Raw genomic sequence first — 17,631 nt, forward strand, 5'->3', positions numbered from 1 at the left:
CATCTGACGATGTCTGTTTATTTTGTGCCATTTTTAATGGAAATATTCTAAAAATCTAAACCTTGTTTATTCTTGCATAGCAGATCGTGCTTGAATGTATGTGAATGCGCGAGTTAAAGAAATGATATGAATGAAAACTTTATAATATTACCCCAAATATAATGCATAACGGCAAGGTGGACGATTTTCACTGTGACCTTATTATGATTATTTTTACAAATTTAAAGCTTACTTTATTATTTTAATATTCAATGGCTTGAATTGCATACAATTATCAAGACCCTTGCCGAACTAACGTAACGAGCCATTGAATTTGAATTCTTGTTCTATACATGAATAGTACGAATTACTTTTCTGGTAATGTTCAAGGTGGACGATTTTCACTGTGACTCACTGTATGTATTTTGGATAATAATCTCTAATTTTGTAAAACAAATAGCCTTGTTTTCAATTCGTTCCTAGGGACTTTGTTGCATTTTAACCGGAAAAATGAAAAAGGTGTGTGCCTCTATGAAAAAGATATCCATAGAAATTGTTTTCCCTTCAAAATGTTCGTAAATATATTGATAGATCCGTGTTATTTATTTTCTAATATCGTTTTTAAAGACTGTTAATTTGGTTGACATTTTTTTTCAATCAATCTCAATACAAGATAGTAATAAACACTTAAGTTACGTGCAATGAATGTGCACTGAAAAATCAAAATGAATTTCAACCCACTATTAGGCCCCAGAAAGCATGGAAAAAGTCCCTGTTGGCTAAATATGCACAGCGAGGAGATTACAAAGAGTTCATGAAGGTATCTTTTTAAGGGCAAATCAAACATTATCTAGAACAGAAACCAGAAATACTACTTAATATTCGAATTTTAAACTTGTACCAAAAAGTAAATCAAACAAAAATACCTACATACAATTATTATCCAAATCGCAATTTCCTAAACAAGCAGAAAAAATGGTGAGAAAAAATTCATCCTTATTCAAGTCAGTTGAAGATTGTAACAAACAAATCAGAAACTAATGGACATAAAATTCAATAATCGATGGATTTGAAAAAGGAGGACATCCCAAAGTAGAATGGAGAACGGAGGCCATGCCCTCCCTAAGAATACCATCTGCTAAGCCTACTCGTGTGTCAATGATCATTAAATTTTACAAAGCCTGGTCATGTGTATGATACGTAACACTTTAAAAGACAAGGGTTAACGTCCTATTTTATTGCATAAGCCAAAATAAAGCTCGAAATGCAATTTGATTTCCATTTTTGTATAGGCAAAGGGTTCAGTAAATTGTTTTTGACGAACTGGAAAAAGTTTTAAGATATGTTCGGTGACGAGAGGATTAAAATCTACTTACCATATATTGTAAATTTTGCACCTTATCGAACGCGACGATTTGTAATCGTCGCCGGTGAAACCGTCGCCAAAATCGTCGCCAGCCAACCAGCCGCTGCGAATTAGACGTTTCGCCAGACATACCAGCATAACGGAAAATCATCTCCTTTGATTCGTTTTGGCGACGATTTTGTCGGTCTGTTGAAAAGTTGGCGTCGCGTTTTGTTGACTATGAAACAGACAATATTGAAAATCTGCAAGCATCCAGCAACAATTTATTCGAATCTCTAACGATTCCAAAAAAATGTCAACAATAATGAAATTCACGGCTACGCAGTCGTAGAATGATAAGAATGAGTTTTACTTTAAACCAATGTTTCGACACGGGAGGAAGATTGACTTTAATTTGTCATTTTGGAGATTGCAATTTCCCATGAAGAATACACTTTCCCCGTGTCGAAAACCCTTGTCGGAATGTAGGCAGATCCTGAAAGAGAATAATGCAGCGCGGGCGATCATGCTGCAGCAAGGGACCCGGCAGAATGTGGAACGTTATAGACGGAAACGGCAACAGCAGACCCACCTCTTTCGGGAGAAAAAACGCCGTCTGGAGGAGATGGAGTGCGAGGAGATGGAACAGCTGTGCCGGTCTCAAGAATCGCGTAAGTTCGATCAGAAGCTCAACGCATCCCGCAACGGGTTCGTGCCGCGAGCCGAGATGTGCAGGGATAAGGATGGGAGCATTTTGACGGACGAGCGTGAGGTGATCGAAAGGTGGAAGCAGCACTTCGACGAACACCTGAATGGCGCTGAGAGCACAGACAATGAAGGTCGGGACAACTAAATATGGTATCGGAGCTGAACTCATAAAGATGGGCCCGGAGAGGCAGGGCATTTGTTTGCACCGGCTGATAGGCACAATCTGGGAAACAGAACAGCTACCGGAGGAGTGGGAAGGAAGGGGTGATATACCCCATCTACAAGGAAGGCGATAAATAAGATTGTGAGAACTTTCGAGCGATCACCATTCTAAATAGGGCATACAAAGTATTATCCCAGATCATCTTCCGTCGTATGTCACCTATAGTAGGCGAGTTCGTGGGAAGTTATCAAGTCGGCTTCGTTGACGGCCGATCGACAACGGACCAGATCTTTACTGTACGGCAAATCCTCCAAAAAAGTCGTGAATACCACGTCCCAAACGCATCACCTTTTCATCGACTTCAAGGTGGCATACGATAGTATCGACCGCGTAGAGCTATGGAAAAGCATGGACGAGAACAGCTTTCCCGGGTAGCTCACGAGACTGATAAGAGCGACGCTACGGATCCGGTTGTTAACTAAATAGGGTAAATTATGTATTTTGGACAGGCTAAGGATATGTCTGCGAACGGCGATTGATTAACTGCATTAGATAATAATATTTATTACCTAATGTTACTTGTATGCTTAATGTCCCATTGTACTTTGAGTTTCTAGGGCGCAAAAGCTTACAAACTGTAGTATTAGCTACCAAAATATCATTTTTGGCGACCTGTCTGTTATACATTTCGGACACCAAATATACATTTTGGACACCCTCACGTGAATATAATTTGGACAGGGACGTTATCTCAATATCCATGCAATGATTTCTTAAAAAGACGATCATATCATAAAATTTTAAGAGTTTACATGTGACTTATGCATTTTTTTCGCTTAACGGATGTGTATTTGAGTGATAATCAATAATTTCATTTAATGCGAGCAAATATCATCAGATCCACGAAAAACGCCTGCAAGTATGCATGTATGCGACATTCCAGTGTGTTTTTATCAGATGGCTAAATTATATCAACAGAACTAAAACCATAATCTATTTTGGACATCATCTGATTTATGCCTTATATACCCATGTTAAGATTTTAGATGAACTTAGCATTAATTTTAGACATATTTTATCATGTTGACACTTTTGAACTTTTTATGAATGCGAATTCTGAGTGCTATTATTGCATTAAATGTATGTTCTTGAAATGCACCTCCTCCTGCATTCGTAGGTTTCACAGATGTTCTGTTGATACAATTTAGAATTTTTATATTTTTGAAGCCAATTTGTTTTTGTTATTAAAAAGGTCATCTTTAATAAGCAGCATAGTGAATTATTAATGCAATACATGATTTCCCGTACATATATTCCTCACCATCTCATTGGAAATGGACATAGAACGACTAGCCTGTCCAAATTATATGCATGTCCAAGTTATATACGTTACCCTAAATTAATGTAAATATATAAAGCTTCAAAATTGGTTAGAAAATCTTCTTTTTGGCGTTACGTCCTCACTGGGACAGAGCCTGCTTCTCAGCTTAGTGTTCTTATGAGCACTTCCACAGTTATTAACTGAGAGCTTACTATGCCAATGACCATTTTTGCATATGTATATATCGCGTGGCAGTTACGAAGATACTCTATGCCTTGGGAAGTCGAGAAAATTTCCAACCCGAAAAGATCCTCGACCGGTGGGATTCGAACCCCCGACCCTAAGCTTGGTCTTGGGCTGCGCGTTTACCGCTATGGCTATCTGGGCCCCCAAGGTTTCTCTTTTATGCGATTTGAATTCAAAAGAGCTTATGTATTTTTGCACTCATTTTTAAGATTTTGTGCTAACGTAAGAACTATAGTACACTCACAAGACGCGACGCGAGTGTTGTGTCCAGTCTCGCGTCGCGTCTTGTGAGTATGTATTTTTGGTTTGAGAACATTCAAAAAATAAGCTGTAGGTATTTAAAAAAAAATTCTCATCCAACAAAAAAAATTAACATAACTCGATGAAGATTGCTCTTTTTATGGCTTTAATACAATTTGCATGTAATGGAAAATTACTGAAAAAAACTTCCAAGCCGTTCCCAAAGCTAGATTTATGTTACTTACACCCCGTTTCTTCAAACCCTCTTAATTAGTTGATGATTTAAGGTCTGTCTCCGGGATTCGAAACGTCCGGGTAATTTAAATCTACACGGTACTTTCTGGATATCCTGATTTCCTAGTCCCAAATATCAGTTTTTGAAAATAAAACCAATCAACAATTCAATTGCACTAATTGGACAAAAGAATGAGTAGATTTTCAAAATAAAAAAAAAGAACTAAGTTTTGACAATAAAACTTATAGTTGACTAATTTGATAACTTCATATCTTAGGATTCAATTTTAATTTGCTAAACCGCCAAAACGTCAAAACACCAAAGGGACAAAACATCGAAAGACAAAATTTCGAATGCCAAAACGTCAAATGCCAAATTTTCGAATTCCAAAACGTCGAAAGGATAAAGCGTTGAAGGGACAAAACGTCGAAAAGAAAAAAATAGCTAAATTCTGAAAAAAACTTCAACTTATTTGATGTATAAGGAATAGTAAGGAAATCTAAACAAAACGTAAATTCCAAATGCTAATCAATCACCATCTTTCTTGTTTACGGCATATCCAGCATTCGAACGCAAACAAGAATAGGGGTGAATGTTTTGAATACTAAATGCGTTCCCAATTTTCTCTCTGTATGTCGATATGACCAATACCAAAGGTTACAAGACCAACTTTTTTTGGTTCGAAACAAATTAGGAACACGCAATAACGTCTGAGTGTTTATTATTTTCTTGGTAACGGTGCTGCTCTTCTAGAGGTAGTCGATGGATTGGATGTTCGGATGTCGATACCTTTGGGGCGTATTCGCTGGTAATAGACCAGGCTTGAATGGCGGCGCATAAAATCCTAATTTCCTCGTGTTTGATTGGTTCGTGACGGCTTGTCTATGGCTGGATGATACTCCATCTTCTTCCGTGCGATGTTTCGGAGAGGTCGTCGGTAGATGTTTGTTGGTTCTAGGGTTGAAATCACATGTACGTTGGGCTTTCTCTTAACGTGTGTGGATGGAGTCGAAATTCTTTTGGAGTTAGAATAGCGTTGATTCGATCGGTTGGTACTGTCTACAACAGCGATGAATGCATATTGAGCTTCCTCAATGATAGATATGTCTCGGAACACACCAGAGACAATCCATCCTAGCCGTGTCTCTCGAAATTCGGGATAGTCCTCATTGAGCTTGATGTATCCTGGTCGCATAAGGTCGAAGAATAATTCAACTCCCAAGAACTTATCTACTTTGGCGGGTTTATGGAACTCTGGATCAGCAAGGCAGACTCCAACTGGAAAGCTCCACGTTGAAATATCAACTGATGTTGACGGAATGTAGCTTGTCACGGTAGCCGCAACTAAACACTCGACTCTAGGTCGGTAGTCGATTATTCGAGATCGAAATTCTATCACAGCCTTCTCCTGAGAATTAGTTCGGACGTTGCTGATACCTCGGATCGGGATGCTGACAAGTTGCCTTTCCACGTTGCCTTTGACACGTTGCATTTCCAGACGGTTTGCTAAATCGGTCGAGATAAAGTTCACTTGCGATCCACTGTCTAGCAAAACACGGCATGGCAGCGTTCAGCTATTCTGGTCTATAACGTTGACAACTGTGGTTTGTAGAAACACGATTTTGGAGGAATCGAGGTAGTTGCACTGAAGCGATGGCCTTGAGTCTTCACTGGACACTGCTGGACTGGTGGACACCGTGTTCTGGTTCGGGACTAGTCGAGTTTCCACTATTAGATTGGATACGTTGTTCTTCACACCTTGCGTTGCTTCGTCGTTGTGGAGTTGTGTATGATGCCGCTTCTGGCATTTCTGGCACACCTTTGGAGACGAGCACTCGCTGGAAGTGTGCCCTTTTTGAAGACAGTTGAAGTAGGCACCAGTAATCCATACCTTTTCCATCCGCTTAACTATCGGCAGTTTCGCAAGTGTACTGCATTGGAAGTTGCGATGAGCTCCTTGGCAAAAGTCGCAAACACTGCTTCTGGGAGGCTCGTTTGGTTCTGCTCGTAGGGTCGAATCGGATGCAATCGTTTTTGAAGCCTTCGATGCTGATTGGTTGGGTGAGCGCTCTGTGTCTGCGCATACATCGGCAATTCACCTTTCTTCTGTGTGGCCTCCCATGCCATCCATCGCAGACGTCACATTGTGAACCAGAAAGAAGTCGAAAACACCGCAGAACTCCTGCTCGAGGTATTTCAGGCTCTTGACATGACGGGTACATTCGTCGTGAAGCCGTCTATGCTCCTTGCACGAACCAGAAGCCATTTTGTTGATATCAAATGGGCCACGAATGTGCGTCTGCGTGATGATCCTCTTGTTCTCGTACCTTTCGGTGAGGATGGCCCATGCTTGCTGATAGTTCCCTTCGCTGATGACCTTCGCGTTTAAAACTCCTGATGCTTCACCAACAAGCGCCTTGTCAAGATGGTAAAGCTTGATGGCATCGGAATCGCTTGAGTTTACCATCAAGTCCTGGAATATGGCCTTGAACTTAGGCCAGTTAGCATACGATCCTATACCGCTATTGACGTTTTGTGCCTTGCGACGTTTTGGGATTCGACGTTTTGGCATTCGACGTTTTGTCTTTCGACATTCCTAAACCCACCTGAGGATTACTAGAAGAATTTCTATCCTTGATGAACCCTATCTTAAATTTCTTTCGGATCTCCCTTTACCATTACGAATCCTTCAGTAGTTCCTCCATGAATTACTTAAAAAAAAATCCCTTAAACAAGCCCTTCAAAAATTCCCTGGGGATTCTTTGAAGTTTCGTTCAAGAATTTCTCAATATTCCTTCAAAAATTCTCCAAAGCACTTTTCCAAAAATCCTCCAAAGATTTCTTTAGAAATTCCACTAGGATTCCTACAGAAATGCTTCCAGAGATACCTTCAAAAATTCCTTCTGATATTCACTCAGGAAATTTTCCAAAATACCAGTGATACATATAGGAATTCCGAAATGCAATCTCTCAAGAATTTCTTCAGAATTTGTTTCTGGAATAGCTCCTAAATTTGGAAATCTTTCAGGGATTTCTTCAAAAATTCTCTTCTGGATTTCTCTAAAAATACTTTTAAATTCGTTCAGAACTTTGGGTAGAGATGCCTTTAGGAATTTGGAACTCCGCAGATTCCATCGGAGAAGCTCTGCTGCACTCTCCACAACTTTCTCGAATTGAGCATAGTTGATTTTTATAGATAGCCGTTATAATAATTTTATGTAAATTTCCAGCAAGACTTGTTCCTAATTGTCACGATTATTGATTGATCTTTTGCAAAATTCTAATTTTTGATCAATTTAAACGCTGAAAACAATCTTTAAATAGATCAAACAAAACAGAGAGCACAGCATTGCCATCCTATCCTATTGTAGAGAGACAATCAATCAAAATTATCCACTAAATTCACTTTCGTTCCTATTCTAGCCACCTTCAGTCACCGATTGCACCACCGTGTAGCTTTTCAGTGCGGAAACGCGAAAAGCTCTCTGCATGTCGTATATTCTTCATCATTGTGAACGCCATAAATAGCAAAACAAAGAAACTTTATTGCAGCGAACTGCCAGTTAAGTCATGTTCGCAAATATATGACGATTATAAAAAGGAACGAAAATTTATACCCTCAACTCCTGCCGACTGCGAAGAAACGGGTGGCAATAAGTGGAAGTGAGAAAAATCATCGTGATTCGCTTCAGCCTCGGAAGTAGGGGAAAAAATTGGTAGCAGCCAGCAAGAAGCATATTGCCCACGCTTCCCGGTACTCGACTGGAGCACGAAAAGAGCTAACCGATTCAGGGGATTCTCCTGCAAACATCGGATCCGGCGATCCCTTGGCGTAAAACATCAGGAAGCTTCGTTGGATGCAACACAATGCAAAGGGTGCGGCACGTGGGAGCCGGAAATAATATTTCATCTTTAATAAAAATCAAACATTTAATCAAATCACGTCTCAAGTGGGGGTGGGAAAGTGCTTCGGAGAAAAGTAATGGCTTTGTGGAAGTTGAACAAAACGTAGAAAACATGTACTTGCATGAAAACCTTGAAATTTGACTACTTTACATTATGCAGGACCTTCCTTAGCCTAGTGGTAAGGTCCGAGGCTACCAAGCAAAGCCATGCTGAAAGTGTCTGGGTTCGATTCCCGGTCAGTCCATGATCTTTTCGTAATGGAAATTTTCGTGACTCTCCTGGGCATAAAGTATCATCCTACTTGCCACACGATATACGAATGCAAAATAGCAACTATGGCTAAGAAAGCTCTCAGTTAATGACTGTGGAAGTGCTCATAAGAACACCAAGCTGAGAAGCAGGCTCTGTCCCAGTTTGGACGAAAAACCAAGAAGAAGAAGAAGATGGTGTGTGTCAAAAACAGGAGATATTACAGCAGATCAATAATGAATTTTTATCTAATGACTAAAACAGAGCCTGAATAATCAGAATCCGATTTGAAACAAAATTGTAGCCTCACAGTAAGCTAGTTTCGCACTCTATCAAGTCCCTGACGGTGTGGCTTTGATAATGATGATAATGATGTTCATGACAAAAACAACGAAAGCCGCGAAGTGATGATTGCAAAATTATTGATACACATTTTTTTTATCTCACTTTAATTGCAGGAGTGCTTGTCCTAGCTTTTATGAAACATTGTCGAACCGCTCTATCCTTCCATCGAGGAGGGACGCACACCACCACACCCACGCAAGGACTCCCATCGGCGCATCAAAACGACGGGCCCTCGAGGAAGCGAGCAATGTCCACGTTGAATCAGCATAACAATATGTGCCACTCCAATTTAATATTCATCATACTTTTTATTTTTAACGGTGAGTATAGCATTTTTATATAAATGTTTTTCTTGTATCCACGGGTCGTGTCAGAAAAAAAAATTTCAGCCCTTTGGTAAATTGGGTTGTTCTGCAGTGGAGTTACAAGCTGCTACATGTTGGATATTTTGTATACGATGCACGTTCAACATGTTGTGTAATTAATTTCGGTTCAAGCTGAAGGCAAAACATCTTCGGTTTGGCTCTTTCCAGTCATCGGTTTGCTGGCTGTAGTTGAGAAGCCTAATGGAAAATCTGATAGTAGAATCAGTTTGATGAACTCTTTGGTAGCTTACATAGCCTGGATTTTTTACTTGCTGTTTTTCAGAAACCGAATAATGACAGATTTCACTAGTGCTTGTTAAATGGACAGATTCTGAGGAATCCGTATAAATCATTGCTAATCGGTTCTTCTTGTTAAAATACGAAATACCCAAAAGTTTTTCGGATCACCTGTCAGTTGTGTAGCCGACATGAGCTTCCGAAGATAACATAAAGTCATAAGCTCAATGCGTAATTGAGTTGGAATTGAATAACGAATGGATAACGTATCATGTTTTTAAAGTATCATACCGTCGTTCTGTGCGTACTCAAATTCTTTCTGCTCTCAGGAGTTTTTAAAACTACCTAAAGCTATGAAAACAGTATTTCTCAGTGCTACAAAAACAGTACTTTTCAGTATTCAGTAATCACTCTTGGACACCGTTTTAAAAAAAAAACCTCTTGGAAAATCTTTTCTTCTTTCGTTTATTCACTGAACCAATGTTGTGAAAAACTCAATTTCTCATAACTCACGCTTGATATTTTTCATGCGTGAGTTGTCAGTCACGCAACTCAGCAGTCAAAAAATCATAGATAAGTTGGCTCAACTTTTTGACTCATTGTCTCATATTTCTACAGTTTACTCACACACGACATTAATTTCTTGTTTGCCTGGAAAATTATAGTGATCCTTTCTAACTTCAACAACAACATTCGGGTTTCACGAGTTTTTGACGGGTTTTGCGACTGAATCATTTTTTGCGGTTTGAGTTGATTGAGTGATTTTGCACCAAAATCTCAAGCGTAAGATTTGCGAAGGGTGAAATGGATAATGTTGATAATTGCATCGAAATGAGCAATCAGTTCGATGCTCTATACAAATTTTCCGAACATCAATTCAAAGCGGGCTCTAGCCCAAACTCTTTGATTTAAGCGAGGAAGCCAAGAGTGCCGCCTATCGTGGTCAGTTGTTCCGAATTTGGAGGATTTAGGCAGGAGATCTTGAACTCCTTTAGGGGAATCAAGGTTCTTTCCAAATCGCAAAGAAAGGAGACTGTCGCGTTTTGTCCGAAACTATTGAAGATAGTGGCTTCTTCTCAAACATCTTGAAGAGAAGAAGCACATTTTTTTTTACTAATGACGACAAAACTGAACGTTTGTTCAAAGTCTTCTTGAAAGTTCTCTCAAGTGGCTATAAGTCACCTGAAGAGATCAAAAATTGAATGAATGATTTACTTGGATTTTCCCCAGTCCAAGTAATAATTATGAAAAAAAGAACCCAATCTGGCATTCTTCGGAAAGGGCTTTCTCTGAAATATTATTTAGTAAACTTTATCAAAAGTAATCTAAACTATATTAAAGCTTTATAAAAAGCAAGAATTATGTTCGATGTCCGTGTGACATGGAAACAATTGCAGGAAATTTTTAGAACCCCACTAGTTGCCGTCAGTGGAGTCAATGATACAAAAATTGGGGTCATGGTACAAAACATTGCCGCATGGATGCTAAATGCTTCATTTGCGGAGGTTCTTCTCATGCTAAGGACGTCTTTCCTGCGGTGGAAGATACCGTAAAACGGGGTAACTTTGATAATGCGAGTAACTTTGATAGTACGAGACCCACGACATACTTTACAAAATAACAAAGTTTCTGTTAATCAGTTAAGCAAAACAAATGCAAAAGCAAAGAGTATTAATATGACACTTCATGTCAAAGCTATTTTCATTGGAATCAAGTACATTTGAGGATTTATATGCAAATACTAAAAAAAAATGAGATTTTAGCATTTTTGAAACGCTCACAAACAATCTGTTCTACGATCACTATTTGATTAAGTCATAATGAGTTGCTTATTTTTGATAGCCTAGTTGTAGTAGAACATGAATTCAGTCTCAAATCTCTTATCGAAAACCGTTTTTACAAATCGGGATCATTTTTGTAATCTAAGTCAGAAATTTCCATATAGCGTTAAACGCCTATAGGTATCCAACGCCCTATAAATGTTCCGTAATTAGTTCAATTTTGTTTGATGTACACTCCATTATCGAAGAAAAAAAAAACAAAACAGAAAACCGACTTTCGATTATATGAAACATTATATATCCATTCAGAATAAATCTTTTGGCAATCTATCAACTGCAATCGATAGTTAGGATACCAGTACCTGTTTTAAAAACATAATTCTTTAAAACAGCATGCCCATACTTATAACGTCACAGGTAACTTTTATGTCGTCTCTTCATCAATCGAAAATCCCAACGTAAAATCATCATTAAGTGTACCTACTTCTAGTAACATTTGTCCCTCTGATTTTGATTTTCTAACTGAATAATTTAATCCAATGATTAATCAAAACTACCACTATGGCTGAGGCAGTCCAAGTTAGTGTAAAGTTGACTGATTGAACTGGTTGAATTACGCTTCTCTAATGCATTTATTTCATTTATTTGGTTAACATCTAACCAGATAACACTGAATCAACAATTTCATGAAACAGTATGCGGTTCGTGGCCGCATCTCTCTATCCTCGGTTCTGCGCACTTAATCCACCCGCCAAGCTCACTACGCTTAACGCCTTCTTGTACTAACCGGATCCGAAACAAATACCATTTTTGCCGGATTGCTGTCCAGCTTTCTTGCAACATGCCCTGCCCTTCGAGTCCCTCCAGCTTTGGCCACCTTCTGGATACTGGGTTCGCCGTAGAGCTGGGCGAGCTCGTTGTTCATCTTTCACCGCCATACACCGTTCTCCTGCCAAAGATCGTCCTAAGCACCCGATGTTCGAAGACTCCAGGTGCTTGCAAGTCCTCCTCGAGCATCGTCCACGTTAAATGCCCGTAGAGGACTACCAGCCTTATGAGCGTTTTGTACATGATACATTTGGTGCGGGTGTGAATCTTTTTTGACCGCAGCTTCTAGTGGAGACCATAGTAGGCCCGACTTCCACTGATAATGCGCTTCCGTATTTCACGTTTAACTTTATTGTCAGCTGTCAGCAAGGATCCAGAGTAGACGAACTCGTCGACCACCTCGAACCTATCCCCGTCTATCGTAACACTGCTACCTAGGCGAGCCCTGTCGCGCTCGGCCCACCAGCTAGCATGTTCTTTGTCTTGGTCGCATTCTCCATCAGTCCAACTTTTGCTGCCTCGCGTTTCAGGTGGTTGTACTGCTCTGCCACCTTTTCAAATGTTCTGCCGACAATGTCCATATCGTCCACGAAGCAAACAAATTGACTGGGTCTCGTAAAAGTCGTACCCCGGCTGTTAAGCCCGGATCTCCACATAACACCTTCTAGTGAAATATTGAACAACAGACACGAAAGTCCATCACCTTGTCGTAGTCCCCCGCGGGATCCAAATGTACTGGAATGCTCGCCCGAAACCTTCATACAATTTTGCACACCGTCCACGTTGCTCTTATCAATCTCGTGAACTTCCTGTGAAAGCTGTTCTCGTGCATGATTTTCCTAAGCTCTATGCGGTCGATACTATCGTATGCCGCCTTGAAATCTATGAAAAGGTGATGCGTTGAGACCTGGTATTCACTACATTTGGACACGAGGATTTGCCGTACAGTAAAGATCTGGTCCATTGTCGATCGGCCGTCAACGGAATCGGCTTGATAACTTCTCACGTATTTGTTTACTACAGGTGACAGACGACAGAAGATGATCTGGGATAATACTTTGTAGGCCACATTTGGAATAGTGATCGCTCGAAAGTACTCACAATCTAATTTGTCGCCTTTCTTGTAGATGGGGCATTTTACCCCTTCCTTCCACTCCTCCGATAGCTGTTCTGTTTCCCAGGTCGAGCCTATTAGCCGGTGCAGACAAAAGACCAGCCTCTCTGTGTCCATCTCTATAAGTTCAGCTCCGAAACTACGCTCACCAGTAGCTTTATTATTTTTTAGCTGGTAGATGGCATCCTTAACCTCCCTCATAGTGGGGGCTGGTTGGTTTCCATCGCCCGCAATACTGACGAAGGCATTTCCTCTGTTGTCCCGACCTTCATTGTCTGTGCTCTCAGCGCCATTCAGGTGTTCATTGAAGTACTGCTTCCACCTTTCGATCACCTCACGTTCGTCCGTCCTTATCCCTGCACATCTCGGCTCACGGCACGAAGCTGTTGCGGGATGCGTTGAGCTTCTGAAAGAACTTACGTGTTTCTTGAGACCGGCACAGTTGGTCCATCTCCTCGCACTCCGTTTCCTCCAGGCGGCGTTTTTTCTCCCGAAAGAGGCGGGTCTGCTGTTGCCGCTTCCGTCTATAACGTTCCACTTTCTAACGGGTCCCTTCCTGATGCATGATCGCCCGCGCTGCACCAATCGTTCCGTTGACTGCGTCCAGCGTACTCGACTTTGCTCTCAGCATCATTTATGATGACTGCTTTCACTGTTCACCAGCAGTCCTCAAGAGGAGCTTCTTCCAGCTCACCCTCTTCCGGTAATGCAGCCTCGTGGTGCTGCGCGTACGCATCTGTGACATCCGGTTGCTTTAGGTCATACTGGAGCGGCCATAGGTACCGTAGGTTGTCAACGACGGAGAGTTTAACCATCACCAGATAGTGGCCAGAGACGATGTTAGCGCCACGATAGGTCCTGACATCGATAATGTCGGAGAAGTGCCATCCATGGACATAGTACATGGAAGGGTGTGCTGGAAGTAGGTGCTACGGATGGCCATATTCTTGGAAGTGGCGAAATCAATTAGTCGTAAGCCATTTTCGTTCGTCAGCCGGTGGGCGCTGAATTTTCGAACAGTCGGTCTGAATTCCTCCTCCTGGCCAACCTGAGCGTTCAAATCTCCTTTCATGATTTTGACGTCATGGCTTGGGCAGCTGTCGTACTCGCATTCGATCTGCGCGTAAAAAGCATCTTTATCATCATCAGTGCTTCCGGAGTGAGGGCTGTGCACGTTCATTTTGTTGAAGTTGAAGAAGCGGCCTTTGAGCCTCAATTTGCACATTCTCTAATTGATCGGCCACCACCCGATCACGTGCCTCTGCAGAAGTCTGCTATGAATGAATGAATGGGTTTGGGTGCGATTTCCAAATACAAAGGATCCCAAACTTTCTGGTAACACGACCCGCTTGGCGATCTCGCATATTTTTCGCAACGCACCAGTGAAAAGCCGTGTAGAAATAAGGTTTGAAGTCATTCGTCACATTATCGGGCATAGGATTTGTTCAAAAGTAATGATAGATATGTAACAAATCCAGAGAATGCGATAATTCCATCATAATTATTCTTTTACCTCATTATATTTTGAGCAATTGAATGTTATTCACGTCAAAATATCATCTGTCACCATCAGATTAAAAATTAAAAAAAACAGGATAAATAAAAAATATATGACTTGAATTGTGGGACAAACATCATTTTTTGCTTTAAAGAAGTTCAAAGGTATAGATTTTTCAATTGCAAATTAACAAATATTTAGGTTAAAGTGCAGATAAAATAAAGCCATGAATATAAGCTCTACTTGAGTGATTCTTTGTGCCATACAGTGCCTTCCCGATTTTGGCAACACCCGCTTTTGTCTTCCTCCGATTTTGGCAACACCCGTTTTTGGCAACATTTTCTTCCCGATTTTGGCAACACGTTAAAACATATTTTCAATTGATTATTAAGTACTGAAACCAAATATTGTGAGTTTGAACAAAATTAAAGTAAGTCAAAATGAAAATTTTGATGACCTTTACGAGCTAAGAAAGCTAATGTTGAACGTACTTATGAGTAAAACGCATTTATTTCAAAGTTATTGTTTAACGTATATGAGAATTCTCATAAAGCAGGCAAACTGTATAAATAATTGCTACATTGTTTAAAAGGCATAATATTTTAATCTTTAAAATTTTTATTGAATAATTGATGAGTGATTTCTGTTGAGTAGTTCTGTAGTCATTTAGTAACAGTTGTTGAAGAAAACATCAAGAAAGTTTGTACATAACACTAGATGACAATTTGGGAAAATTGTTGAGAATGGGTTTTGAAGTAGTCATTGAAAAACTTTTATAGAAGAATTCTAAGAGTGAATAAAAGAAGAGCCCATGATCAAAATTCTTTGGATATTGTTAACATTTATATGGTTCTTCTTACTATCGCATTTATCAAATACAGACATTTGGAAATCTTTTCTAGCAATCTAGACCAGATTGACGCTTCTTCAACAGTCAAAAGTTTTACTGAATACATCCTTGCTATAATTAAAGGGTGGTATAGAAGAATATTTGGATGCATACTTTAGACACCTCTACAATTAAAAAGAAGAAATAATCAAGGATTACTACATTTTTTTCCACTGACTCCGCATCTAAGCTACAATTTGTTGCTCTCCGTTTTTATTTTAACGAATGTTACAGAATCTTACAAAAATCAAATCGAAACATTAGGGCTACTTGTAGCGATTTTATTTCTACCAGAAGCATCAATTGGTGAAATCCTTGAGTTAATTCATATGTGCCAAAGAAATTTTGCAATCAGTTTCTTAACGAGTTCTTAAAAAAAATCTAATGGTATTCTCTTGAAAAATGGAACGCAATGAAATGAATGAAATTTGCAATTTCGATAGCAAAACTTTCAATAATTTTCAGTTCGAATATGACTCCAATCCTCTAATCATTACTTTTGCAACTCTCAGCTTGATTTTTCCAAATCTCAGCAAATTAGCATGATGCTTGAAAAGAGCTCGTCATTAACTCTATTTCTTGGTGCAGTCTCGACAAAAAAGCTGACATTACATTTCAACCGTGATAACATTGATAGTAATAGTATGATTTAGAATTAAGAAGAACTTTCACTTTTTTCCACTTAGAACCTTGTTCAATATTAAGACGTGTGATCACCAAAATTGCGCTCTATGTTCAAGGAATCCCTAAAATAAATTCACCCGAAAGGATCCTGAACCGAACCTGTATTCATAATCTGCTACTTTCAATATGGTCTGGCTTTAAAACTGCACTTTTGCGCTCTAGAACAGTCGCAAATCGTCACTGAAAGTTATACCACGCTTGTACTGTGTACAACAAGTGTGCTTTTCAGATTGTGCATATAATCAGTACATGATGATTCTGCTTTTGAATCAAAAGCTGAACTGAAGAAGGCTCCCAGACATTTTTCACATCATTCGTAGTAATTTCCATGCATTTTCTGATACTTTTAGAGATTAGAATGATAAAAACATAAGCATTTCAAAATTCCCGAATTTGGCAACATCCCCATTTTGGCAACATAAAAATCGAGCCTTGTTGCCAAAATCAGTAAGACACTGTATAGTTATTCTGATTGATCACGGAGTTTCAACAACAAAATATGTGTTCTGATTTTATAAGCTTTTCCATTAGTTATCATAAATAATATGGCAAAGCCTAGCTGAAAATTTTAACAAACAGAATGCATATAAAAACGGGCCGAATTATCAGTTCTGTAGCAAGATTTTTTTAATTATTCATGTTTGAAGTTCAACGATTTTTGCTGAAATTTTATACTTCAATTGGAAGTGTATGTGTCAATTTCAACTAACATTCTATATAAAGCAGCATTGGTGAGAACAAAATTTGTCATGTTTTCGAAAACGCGCTCATTGTATAGTAAAGAGGACGAGCTGTTTATAATTCTTACAGCTTAAAACATACATATAGCAGTTATTACTGATACTTATTTAAAACCTGAATCCTAACTCTTTTGAAACTGTTTGTTTATCGTAATGACCGACTGGATGGAGCATGTCATGAGTTTTCAGTCATCATTCACAGGCGTATTTAATTTAAGACTTACTAGTCATATTGAAAATCAAGTTACTCAGGACTTCGAAAATATTCTCAATCAAGAGAATGTTTTCGAAAATTCCTGGGAGACTGATTTGGAAGAAGTGAGAACTATTATTTAAAAAATCAAAACTATAAAAGCTCATGGTGGTGATGGAATATTCTACATCCTTATCAAGAAACTTCCAGAGAGTAGCTTTGCATTCTTAGTTGATATATTTAACAAATGTTTTCAATTTGCATATTTTCCTGACAAATTGAAAAATGCTAAGGTTGTACCAATTTTAAAACCAAACAAAAATCCTGCAGAAGCTTCTAGCTATCGTCCAATCAAGTATACTTTCCTCCATCAGTAAACTTTCTGCAAAGGTCATTTTGAACAGAATGATGGCTCACATCAACGAAAATTCAATCTTTGCCAATGAACAATTTGGATTCCGCCATGGACATTCGACCACTCATCAACTTTTACGTGTAACAAATTTGATCCGTTCGAACAAAACTGAAAGCTATTCTACTGGTCTTGCTCTTCTAGCGATAGAAA

At 39.3% G+C, this 17,631-nt stretch overlaps 1 protein-coding gene across 2 annotated transcripts in view; it reads left to right on the forward strand.

The window, feature by feature from the left end:
- The window catches only part of LOC5569646 (zwei Ig domain protein zig-8), a 761,269-nt gene that overhangs the window by 277,197 nt on the left and 466,441 nt on the right, over nucleotides 1-17,631 (forward strand). For both annotated transcript variants that reach the window (XM_001658620.2, XM_021854888.1), the window contains exon 3: nucleotides 8,851-9,057. In XM_001658620.2, coding sequence (XP_001658670.2) covers nucleotides 8,871-9,057 — 187 coding nt within the window. In that variant the 5' untranslated portion in view covers nucleotides 8,851-8,870. The remainder of the gene's footprint in view (nucleotides 1-8,850; nucleotides 9,058-17,631) is intronic.

Source organism: Aedes aegypti, chromosome 3, assembly GCF_002204515.2.
Source record: "Aedes aegypti strain LVP_AGWG chromosome 3, AaegL5.0 Primary Assembly, whole genome shotgun sequence".
NCBI classification, from domain to species: domain Eukaryota; kingdom Metazoa; phylum Arthropoda; class Insecta; order Diptera; family Culicidae; genus Aedes; species Aedes aegypti.